The sequence below is a fragment of the Myotis daubentonii genome, chromosome 1 (genome assembly GCF_963259705.1).
Source record: "Myotis daubentonii chromosome 1, mMyoDau2.1, whole genome shotgun sequence".
Taxonomy (NCBI): Eukaryota; Metazoa; Chordata; class Mammalia; order Chiroptera; family Vespertilionidae; genus Myotis; species Myotis daubentonii.
Window position 1 is genome coordinate 75,764,288 of NC_081840.1, and position 22,093 is coordinate 75,786,380.

Below are 22,093 nucleotides of genomic sequence, written 5' to 3' on the forward strand. Positions count from 1 at the left end.
GGCTAGGCTGTTGATCAACTGAACGCTACCTCCGTGTCCTTCATTCTTCGCCGACTCCGTCCACACCTTTGGGAACCCCTGGACCTGCTGTGGGGCTGGACCCCAACACAGCTACAGAACTGATTATCTCGACTGGTAACCACCACTCCTTTAATGGCTAATTGATCTCATTGTCTCTTTATTAGATAGAACACCCTGAGAGAAGAATAATTGTCTTTTTCATCTCTGCAGTCTTCGTTTCTAAAACAGTGACAGACACCTAGGCCAACGTTCTTTGTATTATCCCTCATGGTCTAAAAATGCATTCTCCAATATCACTTTGGAGACACTAACCATGCAAACTCTCCTGGCTTCTCTCAGGGCTGATCAGCACAACTGGGTTTGGTAGTGGTTACCAAACAAGGCAGAGTAGAAAGATTTCCAAGGGAGTGGGTGAGCGCTGCCGGCGCCCCCATGCTCACACCATGACGAGGTGCAAGCAAGCGAAGCCCCAGCACATCCACGCGGAGGAGGACCGCAGCACTCAGCCGCCCCCGCTGGCCTCGGGGTTCGTGGCCACAGAGGTGCCAGAGGCAGGGGAGCCGGGTGCTTCAGTGAACTACCCGGGGACTGCCAATGACATGAATGGGGACCCAGTGACAGTAAAGAGGCCTCGTCAGGAGGAGACTCACATCTGTGAGAAATGCTGCGGAGAGTTCTTCAGCATCTCTGAGTTCTTAGAACATAAGAAAAATTGCACTAAACACCCACCTGTCCTCATCATGAATGACATCGAGGGGCCGACGCCTTCCGGAGACTTTTCAGGAGCTGGGCTGAGCCACCAGCCACTCAGTCCAAGCATTAAGGACAGTCACAGGGAGAATGGCAGCAGCTCAGGGGACATGAAGGAGAAGCCAGGGATGGAGTCTGTCCTGTACTTAAAGACGGAACCCACCCTGCCACCCACAGCCCAGGACTTAAGCTATTTACCCAAAGGCAAAGTGGCCAACACTAAGGACACTCTTCAAGCACCACAGGGCACCAAGGTGGCAGTGAATCAGCAGAGCACGGACACGCTGCCCGCCCCCCTACCTGGTGCCAACAGCATCCAGTGGGTCCTGGAGCAGATCCTGTGTCTGCAGCAGCAGCAACTACAGCAGATCCAGCTCACGGAGCAGATCCGAGTCCAGGTGAACATGTGGGCTGCCCATGCCCTCCACTCCAGTGCAGAGGGAGCTGACACCCTGAAGACCTTAGGCAGCCACGCGTCCCAGCAGGTCTTTGCAGCTGTGGCTTTGCTCAGCCAGAAAACTGGAAGCCAAGGTCTGTCCCTGGACACCTTGAAACAAGCCAAGCTACCTCACACAAGCATCCCTTCCACCACCAGCTCGGTGTCCCCGGGGCTGCTGCCCTTTGCCCTGAGGCCGGATGGGACTAGGGTGCTCCCAAACCGCATCCCCGGTGCTTTGCTACCCCCGACCCCAAGCTCTGTGCTCTTCCAGAGCCCTTTCTCCACAGTGGCGTTAGACCCATCTAAGAAAGGGAAAGGGAAGCCACCCAATGTGTCCCCGGTGGATGTCAAACCCAAAGACAAGGCCACCCTCTACAGGCACAAGTGTAAGTACTGTAGCAAGGTTTTGGGGACTAATAGCTCCTTGCAGATCCACCTCCGATCCCATACTGGAGAGAGACCCTTCGTGTGCTATGTCTGTGGCCACGGGTTCACCACCAAGGGCAACCTCAAGGTACACTTTCATCAACACCTCCAGGTGAAGGCGAATCCCCAGCTGTTTACTGAGTTCCACGACAAAATGGCAGCAGGCAGTGGCATTCCTTATGCACTCTCTGTACCTGTCACCATAGGTGAATCGAGTCTCTCTCTAGACAGCAAACCTGTCCTGGTCACAGGGACCACCAATGTAGGTCTACCTCAGAACCTCTCTTCGGGGACTAACCCCAAGGACCTAATGGGTGGCCCACTGGTCCCCGACCTGCAGTCTGGGCCGTCTCCAGAAAGTGAGGATGGATCCCTCCTGTCTGGGGTGGGGCCAAACCATAATTCCCCAAGGATTGGTGGCTTCCAAGGGAGAAGGGCACCTGAGCCAGTGTCAGAGACCATGAAGTTGCAGCAGCTGGTTGAGAACATTGACAAGGCCACCACTGACCCCAACGAATGTCTCATTTGCCACCGGGTCTTAAGCTGCCAAAGCTCCCTCAAAATGCATTACCGAACCCACACCAGGGAGAGGCCCTTCCGCTGTAAGATCTGTGACCGAGCTTTCTCCACCAAAGGAAACCTGAAGACACACTTCAGGGTTCACCGAACCAACACATCCATAAAGATGCAGCATTCGTGTCCCCTCTGCCAGAAGAAGTTTACCAACGCAGTCATGTTGCAGCAACATATTCGGATGCACATGGGTGGTCAGATTCCCAACACACCCCTGCTGGAGAGTCCCTGTGACTTGATGGGTCCCGAGCTGATGATGGTGGATGAGAATGGCCACATAGGTGCTGTCTGTCACGATGACATTGTCGAAAGCATCGATGCTGATGAAGTCGGCTCCCAGGATGCTCCCAGCAGCTCCTCGAAGGTCCCCATGCCTCTTTCCAGCATCCACTCAGCATCGCCCACAACAGGGTTCACCTTGATGGCCCATCCGGAGGCCTCGGGGAAGGTGGGTCCTGCTCCTCCGGTCCTGCAGCGGCAGAGCTGCGAGAGAATGGTTCGGTGGAGAGTGATGGCTTGACCAACGACTCCTCGTCCTCAGTAATGGGAGGTCAGGAGTATCAGAGCCAAAGTCCAGACATCCTGGAGGTGACCTCCTTTCAGGCCCTCTCCCCAGCCAATAGCCAAGCAGAAAGCATCGAGTCCAAGTCTCCTGATGCTGGTGGCAAAGCAGACAGCTTGGACGGCAGCCGCAATGAGATGGAAGGTCGGAGCAGTCTCCCATCAGCATTTCTCCGAGCCCAGCCAACCTATGTCAAAGTGGAAGTTCCTGGTGCATTTGGCCCCGCGACTATGTCCCCAGGCTTGGCACCTTTGCTAGCGGCCCAGTCACGCCGCCAGGGCAAGCAGCACGCCTGCATTTGGTGTGGGAAAAACTTCTCGTCAGCCAGTGCCCTCCAGATTCATGAGCGGACTCACACAGAAGCCTTTTGTGTGTAACATATGTGGACGAGCTTTTACCACCAAAAGCAACTTGAAGGTTCACTATATGACGCATGGTGCCAACAACAGCTCCGCGCGCCGCGGGAGGAAGCTGGCCATCGAGAACACCATGGCTCTTCTAGGAACAGATACAAAGAGGGTCCCAGAGGTGTTTCCCAAGGAAATCGTGGCCCCTTCATTGAATGTGGACCCTGTTGAGTGGAACCAGTACACCACCATGCTCAATGGTGGTCTGGCCATGAAGACCAACGAGATCTCAGTGATCCAGAGCAGAGGCATCCCAACCCTCCCGGCGTCCCTAGGTGCCAGCTCCGTTGTCAGCAACACCACCGTCTCCAAGATAGATGGCTCCCAGTCAGTTAGCAGTGATGTGGAAAAGCCGGGTGCTGCTGACAGCGTCCCCAAACACCTGTCCCCTCACTTCCTGGAGGAAAACAAGATTGTGGTCAGCTAAGCGACGGGAGAGCCTGTGTGAAGGAGAAATGCGGAGTGACTGCTTGAACTGGTTCTTTTGTTTTTGTCGTTGTTGTTTAAAAACCCATCTCCTCCTGTTTGTTTTTTTACTGGTGTGCAAATGTTTACAGTTGTGACTGTGCTGGGCTGCATATCTGGCACTTTGGCCAGATGGGTGGCGCTGTGCCGTCTGTTCCTAAAACACATAGATAGGAAGGTATTGACATCAGGCCAGGCCTTGAGATATGGTCTCATGACCCCTTCTCAATATGCTGTACTCTCTATTCCTAGAACACATAGATAGGAAGGTAGTTACTGTAATGATGCTGTACTGTGTCGGGAACTAAGGTTTTGTGACTTTGTGATGTTTGCAAAAAAAAATGCTGTAATTCCTGTAGTCTGGGCTGCAGTTCAGCCTCTGCATCGGCAGGGTGTTGTAACTGTAGTCGCTGGCCATGGAAGTCGGCGCTGCAGTTCAGCGTCTGCGTGGGCAGGATGCTGTAACTGTAGTCAGCTGGCCAGCTTAATAAAGGCTCTTAAATTTAAATTCTGAGTCGGTGGTCTATCTCACTGAGTGAAGCCATAACAGTGACCACAACCTCACGCATATCCAACAATCACGATGTTGCTATGCTGCTTTGTTAAAAAACAAAACAAAAACCACACACATATTAAAATAAATACAGACTAGCATATATATATATATATATATATATATATATATATATATATATATATATTTTAAATTTTGGAAGAAGTGGGTCTTGCAAAGTGGCTTTGTTACTTGAGATAAACTGTATATATGAAGACTTTGTACAAGCTAGAGGAATTATTTACAAAAATTGTCCCCTGTTTCAAGTTGCAACTTATTAAACCACGATGGGAAAGAAACTGCTTAGCCTAACTGGGAAGGGGGAGCTGCATACTTCCGGGACTGTGTGCAGGTAAATGGACTAGGTCTGTAATCATTGGTGACCTGCTTTGTATGTCCCTCAACCCTACAACCATCTTTTGTTTTGTTTCCTTTTGGAATGTACTTTCCTTTTTATTTTTAACTAAGGTGTGGAATTACAAAATTCCTTCCACCTTGGGACCGTGAGTAGGATGCCCTCCAATGAACGATCTTAGTCCCTCAGGAGTCAATGTGTGTGTTGCTGTTTGTTGAAATACAGTTCAGTTGGAGCCCTCAGAGTGCCAATGTCTTCCCTGCTTCCAGATGCCACCTTCCTGAACACCAGGACAGGTGGGTACCTGAGCAGGGGACCTCAGGTGACTTGATTTAGTTCACTAGTGCCTAGTCTAGTGAAGAAATGAGTCTTTCATTATTGAAGAAACTCATGGAGGGCATGTTTCTGATAAGAAGTTCACATACTAATTTTTATAAAAATTTTGATGTGACTTATGCCAAGTAATTGTGAAGATTCTTTCCCCCCATTAGTACTGCATGAATGTTACGAAGTTGGAACAGGCAAGTCCTGGATATGAAAGCTTTAATTTATCTACCTCATTTATTTTTTATTTTTGTGGCTTTAGTCTCTTTTTTCCTACTTTATGACTGCTGAAAATAATCCCAGTCCCTGTCTTAAACCTAAGAGTTAATGTATTGGTGGGAGCGGCTGGGCCTTCAAGATGTTTTGCAATTTTTTTTTAATCCCTTTCTTGCATATATTATAAGTAAATGCTGAAACTTTGCTCTGATGATTTAATGAGGAAGAAGTAAAGACCCTGGTTTCCAAGTTGTGCCTTTCCTTCTGAAATTGTAAATGAACACAATACTAGAACCTGTTTGAGACTAAATAGCATGCTATTAAACAATGACTGGGTTACCAGAGAGATCAAAGAAGAAATAAAAAACATCATGGCAACAAATGACAATGAAAACACAATAATCCAAAACCTATGGTACACAGCAAAAGCAGTCTTGAGAGGGAAGTTCATAGCTCTACAAGCCTACTGCAAGTAACAAGAAACAATGATAATAAATTACCTAACACTAAAACTCAAAGAGTTAGGAAGAAAGCAACAAGAAAAGCCCAGTGTAAGCAGAAGGAAGGAAATACTAAAGATCAAAGCAGAGATAAATGACATAGAGACCAAAAAAACAATACAAAAGATCAACAAAACCAAGAGCTGGTTCTTTGAAAGGATAAACAAGATTGATGAACCTCTAGCCAAGCGCACCAAGAAGCAAAGAGAGAGGACCCAAATCAACAAAATCAGAAATGAAAGAGGAGAAATAACAACAGACCCCACAGAAATACAAAGGATTGTTAAAAAATACTATGAACAACTCTACTTCAACAAACTAAACAACCTGGAGGAAATGGACATATTCCTAGAAAAATACAACCTTCCAAAACTTCATCAGGAAGAATCTAAAAATCTCAATAGGCCAATAACTGTGGAAGAAATTGAAGCAATCATCAAAAAGCTTCCAGCAAACAAAAGTCCGGGGCCAGATGGCTTCACAGGGGAGTTTTACCAAACATTCAAGGAAGACCTAAAACCTATCCTCCTCAGACTATTCCAAAAATTCAAGAGGAAGGAACACTTCCAAGCTCATTCTATGAATCCAGCATCAACCTAATACCAAAACCAGATAAAGACAACACAATGAAAGAGAATTACAGGCCAATATCCCTCATGAACATAGAAACCAAAATCCTCAACAAAATCTTAGCAAATAGGATCCAGCAGTACATCAGAAAGATCATACAACATGACCAAGTAGGATTTATCCCAAGGAGCAAGGATGGTACAATATTTGCCAATCAATAAACATAATACATCACATAAACAAATCAAGAGATAAAAACCACAGTCATATCAATTGATGCAGAAAAAGCATTTCACAAAATCTAACACCCATTTTTGATAAAAACTCTCAGCAAAGTGGGAATAGAAGGATCATACCTCAACATAATAAAAGCCATATATGACAAACCCACAGCCAACATCATACTCAATGCGCAAAAACTAAAGTCATTTCCCCTAAGACAGGAACAAGACAGGGTTGCCTACTCTCACCACTCCTGTTTGATATAGTACTAGAAGTACTAACCATTTTGATTAAACAAGAAGAAGAAATAAAAGTCATCAAAATTGGAAATGATAAAGTAAAACTGTCCTTATTCACAGATGACATGATATTGTACATAGAAAACCCTAAAGACTCCATCAAAAAATTATTAGAATTAATAAAGGAATTTGGCAATGTAGCAAGATACAAAATGAATGCCAGGAAATCTATGGCTTTTCTATACACCAATAATGAACTTACAGAAAGAGAGACTAAAAAAGCAATCCCATTTACCGTTGCATCAAAAAATTAAGATACATAGGAATAAACTTTACTAAAGAGGTAAAAGACCTCTATTCAGAAAACTATAGGACATTGAATAAAGAGATAGAGGAAGACATAAACAGATGGAAGAACATAAAATGTTCATGGATTGGTAGAATCAATATCATTAAAATGTCCATACTACCCAAAGCAATCTATAAATTCAATGCACTCCCCATTAAAATTCCAATGACATATTTCACAGACCTAGAACGAACTCTCCAAAAATTCATCTGGAATAAAAAAAGACCCTGAATAGCTGCAGCGATCCTGAGAAAGAAGAATAAAGTAGGTAGGATCTCAATGCCAGATATCAAGCTGTATTACAAAGCCACTGTTCTCAAAACTGCATGGTACTGGCACAAGAACAGACATATAGATCAATGGAATAGAATAGAGAGCCCAGAAATCAACCCGAACCAATATGCTCAATTAATATTTGACAATGAAGGCAAGAACATACAATGGAGTCAAGACAGTCTCTTCAATAAATGGTGTTGGGAAAATTGGACAGATACATGCAAAAAAAAAAAAAACCGAAAACTAAACCACCAACTTACATCATACACAAAAATAAACTCAAAATGGATAGAGGACTTAAATGTAAGATGGGGAAACCATAAAAATACTAGAGAAATCCAAAGGCAACAAAATCTCAGACATATGCTGAAGCAATTTTTTCACCCATACATCTCCTAGGGCATTGGAAACTAAAGAGAAAATAAACAAATGGGACTACATCAAAATAAAAAGCTTCTGCACAGCAAAGGAAACCATCAACAAAACAACAAGAAAGCCCACTGAATGGGAAAATATATTTTCCAATGTTATCACTGATAAGGGTTTAATCTCCAATATTTATAGGGAACTCAAAGAACTTAACAAAAGAAAGATAATACAATCAAAAAATGGGCAAAGGACCTAAATAGACACTTTTCAAAAGAAGACATTAAGAAAGCCAAGAGATAAATGAAATCACGCTCCAAGTCACTAATCATCTGAGAGATGCAAATCAAAACAACAATGAGATACCATCTTACACCTGTCAGAAAGGCTATCATCAACAAATCAACAGACGACAAGTGCTGGAGAGGATGTGGAGAAAAAGGAATACTCGTGCACTGCTGGTGGGAATGCAGAGTGGTGCAGCTACTGTGGAAAACAGTATGCCATTTCCTCAAAAAGTTAAAAATGGAACTCCTATTTGACCCATTGATCCCACTGCTAGGAATATATCCCAAGAAACCAGAAACACCAATCAGAAAGGATATATGCATCCCTATGTTCATAGCAGCACAATTTACCATAGCTAAGATTTGGAAACAGCCTAAGTGCCCATCAGCAGATGAATGGATTAGAAAGCTGTGGTACATCTACACAATGGAATACTATGCTGCTGTAAGAAAGAAGGAAGTCTTACCCTTTGCAACAGCATGGATGGAACTGGAGAGCATTATGCTAAGTGAAATAAGCCAGTCAGTGAAAGAAAAATACCACATGATATCACTCATTTATGGATAATAAAGACCATTATAAACTGATGAATAAAAATAGATACAGAGGCAGAGTAGCATTAAACAGACTGTCAAACTACAGTACGAAGACTGGGGAGGGTTGGAGGGTAAGAGATCAACCAAAGGACTTGCATGCATGCCTATAAGCATAACCAATGGACACAAGACACTGGTGGGTAGCAGAGGCTGGGGGAAGTCGGGAGGGTGGGGGGTAGGAGACAAATGTACTACATGTAATATTTTAAGCAATAAAAAAAGAGAAAGGTTTCCAAGAGTCCCAGGAAAGCTCTGCTTCTAGCTTCCTGATAAATCCTTAAAACCCACAAATATGCCTTCATTTTGGAGATATTTGTCCCCCTTCCAATGCACTTTCTCCTAGGAGAGATGAACTCTTTAAAGAGCTGTCAGTGGGTTACACATGCTTGGGCAGGTGCTATAGAGCCTATCTTTGGAACAGTTTTGGTAACCGGAAGGGCCTGAGGATTTCAGGGGGAAGAAAAGTGGATGAGGCAGGTTAATAAAAACTAAGAAAATTCTCTGGCAAGTGAAATGAGGAAAAAGGAGACAAAATATTTAAACAAAGGGCCAATCAACCTAAGACCATATGTTCCATAATCAATGACACTTAGGAACAAGTGGTTTACAGCTCTACTCCCCAACCAGAGAGTCAGTAGCTTAAATCATCCAGTCAGGTAGATAAATTAACAGAGGCACTGCAGTGCCATTAGTGCCAACTAAATCCAAGAACCAATGAAGTCAGGGGAATAAATAACAAACAAAAAATTAGTTGGAGCCAGACAAATCTAAGAGATGAAGATGATCAGAGAATGATCCCAAACCCCAATATATGCTTATTTGATACATAAGCATGTTAAAGTACACACCTAAAAAGGTAATGAATAATCTGATTGAGGCCTCCACAAAATTCCCGTCTATAGAAAACACAAAAATCCTCAAGAAAAAGGACCAAGTGCATATTCTCCCCTGAGCCCACCCTTTCCTCCCTTTCCTCCGGTGTGTAATAATACTTTCTTCTAAGCCATGAGGACCCTTCTTTTGCCTAATTCTTCCATGAGACAAAAGCAGTCCCCACATGGCTTACTTTTGTCACTCAGACTTTTATTTCTCAGTGATCTAGCAGCCCAGCCCAGGCTCACTTCTGTTACTATTACTTCCTTTTTTGAGTCTAGGCAACCCAGTCTAGAGTCACCTCTGTTACTGTCATCTTGCCTTTTCTATCCTAAGGCCTTCTTTATTTTTACTGTACCAACCTTTATTAAACATAGTTACAAAATCAGATGAGCTTGTGTCTTCAATTATTTCCTGCATGAAGTAAAAAACCCACAAATCCCAGACCTTGCCTGGGCAAGCCTGCATAGGTCCAGTTCTATCCCTTACTGGTGACATGGGCAGCATGGAAAACCCAAAAAAGACAAACTTCACCTTATTTTCAGTTGTTTTGGGATACAGTCCTGCCTGAGCTTCACTTCTGCCCCCACCCCTGTCCTCTCCCTGCATGCCTGCTTCCCCAACCAAGTCCTGTGCTAAACAGAAAAAAGTTGAAGGTAATGAGAAGAGGACAAAGGAAACTGCTACAAACAGCTTTCCCTCAGTACTTGGTGCCTCAGGGTTATGAAGGCTCTGGAGAGGAAGAGGTAGGCATGTCTCTGCCCAGAACATTTGTTCTGCCAAACACCAAAGTTCAATGTCTTTTGGGAGCAAAGAGAGGAACAGAATATGGGGTCCATAGAGTGGGGACTCTACTGGCATCTAGCAGAATGCCCAAATCCTCACTGTCATTTTGTGGGCAGACAAGCTATTTGAGAGTGGACCTTATTTTAAATCAATCACATATTACTTTTTAACCAGTTAACTACCACATGTCCAAATGGGAAACCATCCTTATATGCCATGATATTTTAATTTAATTTAAAAATAAATTTGCAACAAATATTATAAAAATAAATATATTACAATTTTGGTGTACTTGAATATTTTCAGTTGAAAATTCTCACGAAAAATGATTTTTAAAGTGTCTGTAGATTCTTATAGCATATAAAGGGTTAAAGAGACACTGAATAAGTCAGTTCTGAAAATTTATCAAGGAACACCAAAAGTGGAGATTGCGTAGAGACTGGTAAGAGGGGCAGAGTCACCAAAGGGCTGGCTGGGAAGCAATTGAAATTTTGGAGAGATATGTCAGCTGTGGGCAGTTACCAGTGAGAACTCTGGGGTCTAATCCCCAAGCCGGCCCTCCAGCAGAGAGCACTGAAACTGAGAAGGGTACCACATAACATCTGCCTGTAAAAATCAGTGGGGTTGCTGTCTGCCAGGGAGAAATGGCTGGAAATTCAGGCACCCTCTCAAAGGACCAAGGCACAAAATTCCCTATGGAGCCACTCACCTTGTACTCTGACAGAGGGAGGGCAGAGTGGACTACAGCGTGTGAGCAGAAGCTAGGATTGGGGGCTCTGAGGTTAGTGCTCAGAAGGCAGACAGCCCAGTTTCCTGCACTGAGTCATTCCTTAATGCTGCAGAGGTCATCTTTATCATGCAGACATTTGCTATAAAGGCAGCCTTGCCTGGAGGGAAGACAATTGACCCACTCTATTGGAAAACACCTTACTTCTCTGTTGGGGAGATAATGAGGCCAATTAAGACACTTAGAATCCCAGTTAACCTCCAGGCCAGTAGTTCTCAACCTTGAAAAAGCATTAGAATCACCTGGGAATCTTTTTAAAATCCTGATTTCTGGGCCTCATCCTCCAGAAATTCTGTTTCTTTCTTGCTAATGTTGTGGCCCCACCCCATAACAAAGAAACAGAATTTCCGGAGGATGAGGCCCAGAAATCAGGATTTTAAAAAGATTCCCAGGTGATTCTAATGTGCAGTCAAGGTTGAGATCCACTGCTCCAGGCAGAAGCAATTGCCCCACCATGTTGAAAAAAAGTTGCCACACTTCTGGATGATTGCCTGAGGTCAATTCAAGACAGAATCTTATCTGTAGACAGACCTGTCTCTGGAGGCTTTGAATCTTTGCCTGATATATTTAGTCTGAAATAGAGTTTGACACTGTCCTGCACTAGAGATTAAGAGGGATAGCAGATCTACCTAATACATAGTCACAAACCTAAATAGGCAGCCAAAATGAGGAGACAAAGAAACAACTCCCAATGAAAGAACAAGACAATTTTCTAGAAGAAGAGATGAATGAAATGGAGATAGGAAAATTATCTGAGATAGTGTTCAGAATAATGATAGTAATGATGCTGAACAGCATGGGAAAAGATATAGTACCTATGAATACAGAAATTAAGAATGACATAGCACAAATAAAGAACACATTGGAAGGAATACAGAGCAGATTAGGGGAAGCTGAGGATCAAATCAGTGAATTAGAAGACAGGGTACAAAAAATCACTCGAAGAGAGAACCTAAAACAAAAAACAATTAAAAATAGGAGGACAACTTAAGGCAGGGGTCCTCAAACTATGACCCATGGGCCACATGCAAATACTATTGTATTTGTTCCCATTTTGTTTTTTTACCTCAAAATAAGGTATGAGCAGTGTGCATAGGAATTTGTTCATAGTTTTTTTTTAAACTATAGTCCGGCCCTCCAACGGTCTGAGGGACAGTGAACTGGCCCCCTGTTTAAAAAGTTTGAGGACCCCTGGCTTAAGGAATCTGTGAGACAACATAAAATATACCAATATTTGAATAGCAGGTGTGCCAGAAGAGGCAGAAAGGGAGAAAGAACATGTTTGAAGAAATAATGGCAGAAAACTTCCCTAACCTGGTATAGGAAAAAGACACACAAGTTCAGAAGTCACAGAGAACCCCAAGCAAGAAAAACACAAACAGGTCCATCCCCAGGCACATCATAGTTAAAATGTCAAAAACTAAAGACAAAGAGAGAATCTTAAAGGCAGCAAGAAAAAAGAAAACTGTTACCTACAAGGAAACTCCCATAGGCTGACACCTGATTTCAAATCAGAAATGCTACAGGCCACAAGGGAGTGGCATGAAAAACTCAAGGTAATGGAAAGTGGGGATCTGAAGCCAAGATTTCTATTTCCAGAGAGGCTACCATTCAAAATAGGCGGTCAAATAAAGAGCTTTCTGGGGGGACAAATGGCTAAAGGAGTACATCACTACCAAGCCAGCATTACCAGAAATGCTAAAGGGACTGCTGTAATGAGAAGAAAAAATAGAGAAACAAACCTAGGCATACAGAATTAAAATGGCAATCTATAAGTACCTATCAATAAAAACCTTAAATGTAAATGATTTAAATGCTCCAATCAAAAGACATAGGATATCTGAATGGATACAAAAACATGACCCAACTATATGCTGCCTACAAGAGACCCACCTCAGAACAAAAGACTCACATGGGATGATAGTGAAGGGATGGAAAAACATCCATGCAAATCGAAAAGAAAAAGAGCTGGAGTAGCAATACTCATAACTGACAAAATAGATATCAAAATGAAGGCCATCACAAGAGACAACCAAGGTCACTACATAATACTAAAGGGATCGATCCAACAAGAGGATACAACCCTGATAAACATATATACACTCAAATAGGAGCACTTAAATATATTTTTAAAAGCTTCTAGAGGACTTTAAGGGAGAGATTGATAATACAGTCATAGTAGAGGAGTTTAACACCCCACTGACTTTACTAGATAGATCCTCCAGAGAAAAAATTAACAAGGAAACAGTGACTCTAAAGGACATACTGGATCAGATGGATTTAATTGACATATTTATAGAACATTTTATTCCAAAGCTGCAGAATATACATTCTTTTCAACTCTACAAGGATCATTCACCAAGATAGACTACATGTTAGGACACAGAGCAAGTTCTAAAGTTCAAGAGGATTGAAATAATATCAAGCATCTTCTCAGATCACAGTGGAATGAAATTAGAAATCAACTACAGTAAAAACACCCAAAAACATTCAAACACATAGAAGCCATCTAGCATGTTATTCAACAGTGAATGGGTTACCAGTGAGATCAAGAAAGAAATAAAAAACAAAAAAACAAAAAAACAAAACAAAACAAAAAAGAAAAAAAAAAGAAAGAAATCAAAAACCTTTTGGAAACAAATAAAAATGAACACACAACAACCCAAAATCTCTGCAAAAGCAGTCCTAAGAGAGAAGTTCATGGGACTATAAGCCTATCTCAAAAAACAAACAAACAAAAAAAACCCCACACACACTCAAGAAAAAGTAACAAGAAACTATTTAACCCTACAACTTAAAGACTAAAAAGAGAACAATAAGAAAAGCCCAAAGTAAAAGGAAGGAAATAATAAACATTAGAGCAGAAATAAAAGACATAGACTAAAAAAAAAAAAAAAAAAAAAATTTAATGAAACCAAAAGCTGATTATTTGAAAGGATAAACAAGATTGATGAACCATTAGCCAGACTCATCAAGAATTCAAGAGAGAGGACCCAAATAAATAAAATCAGAAATGCAAGGGGAAAAGTAACCACTGACAACACAGAAATACAAAGGATTGTAAGAAAATACTATGAACAACTATATGCCAAAAAGCTGGACAATGTGGATGAAATTCTTAGAAAAATACAATATCCCAACACTAAATCAGGAAGAATCAGAAAACCTAAATAGGCCAATAACAACTGATAAAATAGAAGCAGTAATCAAAAAACTCTCAGCAAACAAAAGCCCGGGTCTGGACAGCTTCACAGGGGAGTTTTACCAAATATACAAAGAAGAACTATCACCTATACTCCTAAAACTATTCCCAAAAAAATCCAAGAGAATGGAATACATCTAATCTCTTTTTATGAGGCCAGAATTATCCTAATTCCCAAATCAGATAAAGTCATTACAAAGAAAGAGTATTACAGCCAATATGCCTAATAAGCATAGATGCTAAAATCTTCAACAAAATAGTAGCATATTGGATGCAGCAATATATTAAAAAGATCATCCACCATGACCAAGTGAGATTTATTCCAGGAATGTAAGGCTGGCACAATATTCGCAAATCAATAAATGTGATCCATCACATAAATACATTGAAACACAAAAATCATATGATCATATCAATAGATGAAGAAAAAGCATTCTATAAAATCAATACCCATTTTTAATAAAAACTCTCAGCAAAAGGGTAATAAAGAAGCATATCTCAACATCATAAAGACTATATATGCCAAACCTACAGTAAACATCATACCCAATGTGCAAAAACTAAAACCATTTCCCCTAAAAACAGGAACAAGAAAGCGATGTCCGCTTTCACCACTCTTATTCAACAGAGTACTGGAAGTCTTAGCCACAGCAATAAGATAAGAAGAAGAAATAAAAGGCATCCAAATTGGAATGAAGGAAATAAATCATTATTCACAGATGACATGATATTGTACATAGGAAACCCTGAAGACTCCACCAAAAATCTACTAGATTTAATAAATGAACTTGACAATGTAGCAGGATACAAAATCAACACCCAAAAATTGATGGCTTTTTTATACACCAATAATGAATTCTCAGGTAGAGAAACTAAACAGATAATCCCATTTACCATTGCAACAAAAATTTAACATAATTAGGAATAAACTTAACCAAGGAGGCAAAGACCTGTACTCAGAAAACTACAGAACATTGAAAAAAGAGATAAAAGAAGATATAAACAAGTGGAAGAATATATCACGTTCATGGACTGGTAGAATCAACATCATAAAAATGGCCATATTACCCAAGGCAACCTATAGATTTAATGCAATCCCTATTAAAATACCAATGGCATATCTCACAGATCTAGAACAAATACTTCAAAAATATATTGAATAAAAAAAACAACCAAATAGCTGCAGCAATATTGAGAAAGAAGAACAATATTGGAGGAATCACAATACCATATTTCAAATTATACTATAAAGCTACCATAATCAAAACAACCTGGTACTGGCACAAGAACAGGCAATGGAACACAACAGTGACCCCAGAAATCGATGGAAGACAAAAAATCCAATAAAAATAGGGCAAAGGACCTAAATAGACACTTCTCCAAAGCAGATGTACAGATGACCAAGAGACATATGAAAAAATGCTCAGTCACTAATAATCAGAGAGATGCAAATTAAAACAGAAATGAGGTATCACCGCACACCTGCCAGAATGGCTATTCAACAAATCAACAAACCACAAGTGCTGAAGAGGATGCAGAGAAAAAGGAACCTTCTTGCACTGCTGGTGGAGAATGCAGACTGGTATAACCACTGTGGAAACACTGTGATCACCCCCTAACCACTCCCCTGCCAGTCTTATTGATGCCTAATTGCTCCCCTGCCAGCCCGATTTCCCCTAACTGCCCTCCCATGCTGGCCTAGTCACACACAGCTGCCCTCCCCTGCTTGCTGAGTCACCTCTCCCCTAATTGCTAGCTTGGTTGCCCACAACTGCCCCCCCCCTGCAGGCCTGGTCATCCCCAACTGCCCTTCCCCACTTTTTTGGTCACTTCTAACTGCCCTCCTTGCCAGCCTGGTTGCCCCTAACTGCCCTCCCCTGCCAGCCTGGTCACCCACAACTGCCCTCCTCTGCTAGCCCCAGTCACCCCTAACTTCCCTCCCTTGCCAACCTGGTTGCCCCTAACTGCCCTCCCCTGCAGGCCTCGGTCCCCCAACTGTCCTCCCCTGCTGGCCTGATTGCCCACAACTGCCCTCCCCTGCAGGCCTGATCCCTCCCACTGCCCACAACTGACAGCCTGGTCGCCCTTAGCTGCCCTCCCTTTCAGGCCACGTACCTCCCAACTGCCCTCCCATGTTGGCCATCTTGTGAAGGCTATCTTGTGTTCACATGGGGGCGGCATTCTTTGACCACATGGGGGTGGTCATTTTGTGTGTTGGAGTGATGGTCAATTTGCATATTACCTCTTGATTAGATAAAATTAGGTCAACTGGATAACAAAAGAGCTGAACCCCAAAATGGCGCCAGTACCCAGATTCAGTGAGTCAGAGGTTTTAAGGACTCTAGGCAGGCTTTTTCAGGGTGGCGAGTTCTCTGGGCTGGTCCTGATCCTAGAAATGTATGGAGGGGACAGATAATGGTCTCAGCAAGTGGAATGTGGTCTTAGCAAGTGGAATGTGGTCTAAGCCAAAAGAAATGTCCATTGTGAAGTGGCCTAAAAGTCAGTTCCCAGCAGAAGGGGTATTGATTCAATTACTTTATCAGACCTAACATTTATTTGATTGGAAGCAGCAGGGGGCTAAGGAAGCCATGGCATAGCATAAGCTTTTAGTTTAATGTTTCTGTAGTTCACCCACCACCTCACCCTCCATCCATGTTTTGTTTGTCTCTTAGTCCTTAGATAGTACTTTTATCATCTTCAGTGGTGTTGGGAGGAAAAATTTTCCTAACCACTTAGTTCCTGTTTGGGGGCCTGTGAATTAGCTGATGAAAGCCAGATTAACAGGAGAGACTAGACAAAGTTTATTCACATGCAGATGAAGAAGCACAAAAGGGAGGAGAAAGAATAAACTGGAGTGTTCAAGGCAGGCTCCCAAGAGCATAGGACATTATGAAGCCACATCAGTGACTGACCTGATCCCAGGTGTAGGTGGGAAAGTGAAGGAAAGTACGTTTTTGCCCCTTCCATCCATGCCTGGAAAGTAATCTCTGAAATCCTCCTAGAGCCAAGGACAAAAGTGTAAAATGCTTTCAGGGCTGTGCAGGTTATCATTCCTGTTGATGATTCCAAGTTATTACACTTCTCATTTCTCTTTCCAAGCCCATTTCACTTCCACCCAACAGTGTGAACTAGGAAGAAGGGGGTATCAACATCTCTGAGCCCTTGTTTGAGGCCAACAGGGAAAGGTTGCACTTTCCCAGAGGGTGGCTCTGACCTGTGTGTGAGCCCACCAGGTGCAGTCAATAGCCTGGTCTCTAGAACCCACAGAGAAGGGCCCAGTCTCCTTCCTCTCACTCTAAGCCTCCCAACACTATCAGTTTTCCTCAGCCCCAAAGACTGAGTGCGTCTTCCCTATGTCCTTTCCCACCTGAGTGCCACCCTGAGTCTTAATGCAGGTCAGATATTGGTCAAGGTGTCTGAGAGAAGACAGAGACTTGGGAGAAGACCTAATTTCCTTTCAGCCTAAGCAGTTCATGGTCCTCTTGGTTCCATCCATTTTAGGAGACTCTCCCCTGCCCTTTCATTGTACGGTGAGCACCAGTGCCTCCATTCCCTATTTAAGTGTAACCCAGTTGTGCCAGCTCTTGTGATAGCTTATCACAGTGACACTAATTATTGACCCAGATCTCTGAGTAAAAGAAAAGAGCTGATGTCCTGGCCTGGTGGTTCAGTCAGTTGGAGCATCATCCTGGGCACCAAATGGTTGCAAGTTCAATGCCTGGTCAAGGGCACATACTGAGGTTGTGGGCTCAAACCTTCATTGAATTATGTGTATGGGAGGGAGAGATGGGGGCAGTGGCCAATTGATGTTTCTCTCTCACATTGATGTTTCTCTCTCACATTGATGTTTCTCTCCCTCTTTCTCTCCCTTTCTCTCTCTAAAAAAAAATCAATAAACACATATTTTCAGGTGAGGAAAGAAAGAAAGAAAGAAAGAAAGAAAGAAAGAAAGAAAGAAAGAAAGAAAGAAAGAAAGAAAGAAAGAAAGAAAGAAAGAAAGAAAGAAAGAAAGAAAGAAAGAAAGAAGAAAGAAAGGAAGAAAGAAAGAATGCAACTGATAAGAGGAAAGCAGGACACCTGGGGGAGCTGGGAGCCTGGACTCTGCAGTCTGCACCAGAGCCACAGACCTTGTCTTCTCCTGAGGAGAGCTAAGCAGTTAATTTAGGGGCTTAATTTTAGATCCAAGTGCTGAGAATTCTCTCCACAGAAGCAGCACCTACAGTTGTAATACAAAGAAAACCTTGAAAAGAGCTTCGTACAGGTGAGGACCAGGTTATCAGAAAGCAATGGGAGAAAAAGGGTGGAATGGGGAAAATCAGTGAAGGTATCAAAGCAAAGATAACTTTGGGGACCACTTTGAAGGATACTGGTAAATAGGTGCTTTTTATTAGGCATAGGGGAAGGGCAATTCAGATTTAAAAAATAAATAAAAGTCTAGAGAGAGAAGTAGATGTTCATGGTAGAGCACTGTGTATTTAGAAAATAACAAGTTCCTCCATGTGACTGAGAGGAGGTGAGGGAAGGCACAGAAAAGAAAACTGTAGGCCCAAATAGAAGTGCCTTCAATACCAAGCAAAAGGCCTCAATAAGTAAAAGATATAGACAGTTACTTTGAACTCAAAGGATGGCAGGACATAAAAATATGAAAGGAACTTCCATCATTTTCCCATTATACACACAAGGAGACTGAAGGTCACAGCAGCCCCAAGGTCAGACAGCACCTTGGCAGCAGAAACAGAAACCAGCCTCAGGTTCTCAACTTCCAGGGCAGTGTCCTCACTACACTTTGCTGCCTGGTGTGCACTGGGTGGGGAACATGCCCCCAGGATGTGCAACCAAAGGACTGCAATATCTCGTGAAGTTGATCTCTTCTTCTAGTTCTGATTTCTCCAAGAGTTCTCCCACTGTCCTCCTTGCTATGAAGTGTGGTGGGAGAAGGCAGGATAGCTTTCCTGCTTCCCCCATCTGTGGATTTCCAGAGGCTTGGGACTCATACTGAGGTACCATCAAGTGTAGTTCAACTGCAGCAGCTGGAGTGAGGGATGGGGAGGCAGAGAGGGAATGAGTGGCTCGGGGCTCCCAGTTCCAGACTCTGGGTGCATTGGTTGATTCTAATAGAGATGCTGGAGGAAAGGGATCCGCTTAGGAGGAAGAGGTCCCCAGGAGAATATCTATCCGAAGCAGTGTCTCCCCTCTCTTTAAGAAGCCTCACATGCTGGCTGCGCAAGAAAGCAAAGTCTTGAGAACACTCATTTGCTTAGAAAGATTTGGGGGCTCACATTTTCCATCTCCTGCATTCCTCCTTGAGTTAATCATCAGGACTGGTGCAATGAGCACAATAGTGCTTCTTTCCCCAAAGCTGGGAGATAGGTATTGTCAAGAGTAAACCACATAGATGAGGAAGTCCATGCAGGCATATCAAGTGAAGAGAGTTCAGCTTTCACCAGTGTAGGAGACAAGTCTCACATCTAACTAAGTGGATCCTTTTATTGACTTGCTAAGTCCAACCTTCTGACCAACTGGCTGACCTGCTTTGAGTTGTGTATTAAATGTCCTGATGTCTTCTTTGATTGCACTCTGATCTGGCAGGAGTTCACGTTCTCTGAATATGGGTCTCACTTCTCCAGAAAGGCTAACACTTAATCCCTTTCTGCTATTCTGGTACTGCCCTAAACTCAGCTCTACTTTTTGCCCCTTATTTGCCAGTTTATCTCTTACAGAGGACCTAGAAAAGCAGACCTCAGCAGAGCTATGGCTATTTTGTATGAGCAGGAGAGAGTATCCCTCTGTCAGCAAGCACATGTGTGAGCATAATTGTTGGTGCAGCACACCCAGCCCCCTCCACCAGCTGGGACACAAGGCCTATGTCAGCAGGTCATGCAGTGACTGTGGCCAAACCATGTGACTTCTCTGAGCCTTAAAATTGTTTTCTGAGAAATGAAAGCGTGAAGAAAGATGATTTCTAAGATTGCACTCAGTTAAAACAATTTTTCAGTGTTTTCTGTTTCTAACGCTCTTCCTCTCAACACTTCCCAGAAAGAAAGATTGGATCTCAATACAACATCTATTTCCATAATATTTTTATGTTTTTCAAAGAGCCAAAGTTGCTTTTGTGGCAGTATTCACCAATTAATTTCCTTCAGTTTAAATAAAAAACAAATTCATTCACACAGAAATGCAGAAAGGGAGAGAAAAATTCTTATTTAGCCCCACTCCCACCCTTCTGAATTCCTGTCAAAATACTAGCCAAAGAATGAATTTTTACCAACAATATGGATTTTGTGTATATTAATATTTTTAAAAAGGCACAAACTTTGATCTTTTATTTTAAAAAAAGCAATGTCTTCAGAATAGACATGTAAAGCTTTAATTGTATAGCTGAATTGCACAAAAAATAAGTATTGCAATTTAATACACAAATTTATTATATGTTGATTTCTATAGTAGGAAAAAACAATGTCAGCCTATCTGTGGTTCCATCATCAATTCTTTGGATAAATGAAAATTTCAAGAATACAGTCTTATCAGAGACCCAGAAATTAGAGATAAATTTAGGAATAGCATTTAGAACTAGAGGCTTTCATTAGTTAATTTTGGGAATAAGTCATTAGTAAGTCATTATTCATAAGAAAGCTCCAGTACATATTTCTCTAAGTTACCAAGTGGGTGGTAAATATTGAAAAGGCACAAAATAATAAAATACTTGATAAACAAATAGAAATATGTTATTTGTATTTTCATCACCTATGAAAACATTGATGTTTTAGTGCATAATTCTCCACACTTTTGTCTATGCTATGTATGTTTTTATAACATATGGGAAATTGTATACTATGTATATACTGCTTCAGATTCTGCATTTTTCTTAACCCTACCAGACCGCTGTACCGATTTTTCGGTAATTTCCACACAGAGGTGGAATATTGGCGCTAGATGAAAGGTAGATGAAAGGTAGACTTATTTTCTACAATGTCTCCGAGTTCCATCTTATTCTAACCACTTGTTGACATGTAACTAACATTTTTCTATATCATGTTGGTTTTTTCTCTTTAATTCTCAGGAGCCCAAGTATAGGGGACAGTTAAGTTCAGGGCCTCAGGTCTGGTAGGATTAAAATGCATCTGGGCTTTTGTTAAAATTCAGTTTCTTAACTTAGATAGTAGTGAACAAAGATATGTTCACTTTGGATTAATATATTGAGTTTTATACTTAAAATTCGTTCATTTTCTGCAAATACATTATATTACATAAGACAACAAAAAAGCTTATTCAAAAATATGCATCATAAACATTTATTCCAAGTCAACAAATATCTATATTATTCTGAAGGCTCTGTAGTATTTTATGTTAAGGATGTAGCATGATCCATGAAACAAATTCTCTATTGTTGGACATTCATAACATTTACAACTTTTTACATGTATGCATTCTAAAATAAAAACCCATCAAGTCTGGCCGGTGTGGCTCAGAGATTGAACATGGACCCATGAACCAAGGGTTATGGATTGATTCCGTCAGGGCACATGCCTGTGTTGCAGGCTGGATCCCCAATTGGGAGCTTACAGGAGGCAGCCAATCAATGTTTCTACCTCTCTGTCCCTCTCACTTTTATTAATACTCTCTCTAAAAACAATAAAAACATTTAGAAAAAACAAACAAACAAAAAACCATCTAGCCCTTCCCAGGTAGCTATTGGTTGAAGCGTTGTCCCATACATCAAAAGGTCATGGTTTGGATTCCCTCCCAGTCAGGGCACATACCTAGGATGAGGGTTCTACTCCTCAGGCAGGACAGGTATAGGAGTCAGCCAATGGATGTTTCTCTCTCACATCAATGTTTCTCTCTTTCGATCTCTTCATCTCCCTTCCTCTCTCTCTCCAAAAAAAATCAATAAACACATATTTTCTGGTGAGGAAAGAAAGAAAGAAAACAATTGGTAAGAGAGGAA

The 22,093-nt window shown here is 42.0% G+C and overlaps 2 protein-coding genes and 1 pseudogene across 2 annotated transcripts in view; all 3 read left to right on the forward strand.

Moving 5' to 3' along the window:
• LOC132239709 (ribonuclease 4-like) overlaps positions 1-22,093 on the forward strand; it is a 195,621-nt gene that overhangs the window by 98,792 nt on the left and 74,736 nt on the right. The gene's annotated exons all lie outside the window — the stretch shown is intronic.
• LOC132239730 (angiogenin-like) overlaps positions 1-22,093 on the forward strand; it is a 48,223-nt pseudogene that overhangs the window by 3,041 nt on the left and 23,089 nt on the right.
• Positions 465-3,605, forward strand: LOC132239598 (sal-like protein 4). Its single transcript, XM_059706103.1, is given in 3 exon segments — positions 465-2,691; positions 2,694-3,129; positions 3,131-3,605. Coding segments are annotated over 3 exon segments (3,138 nt in total).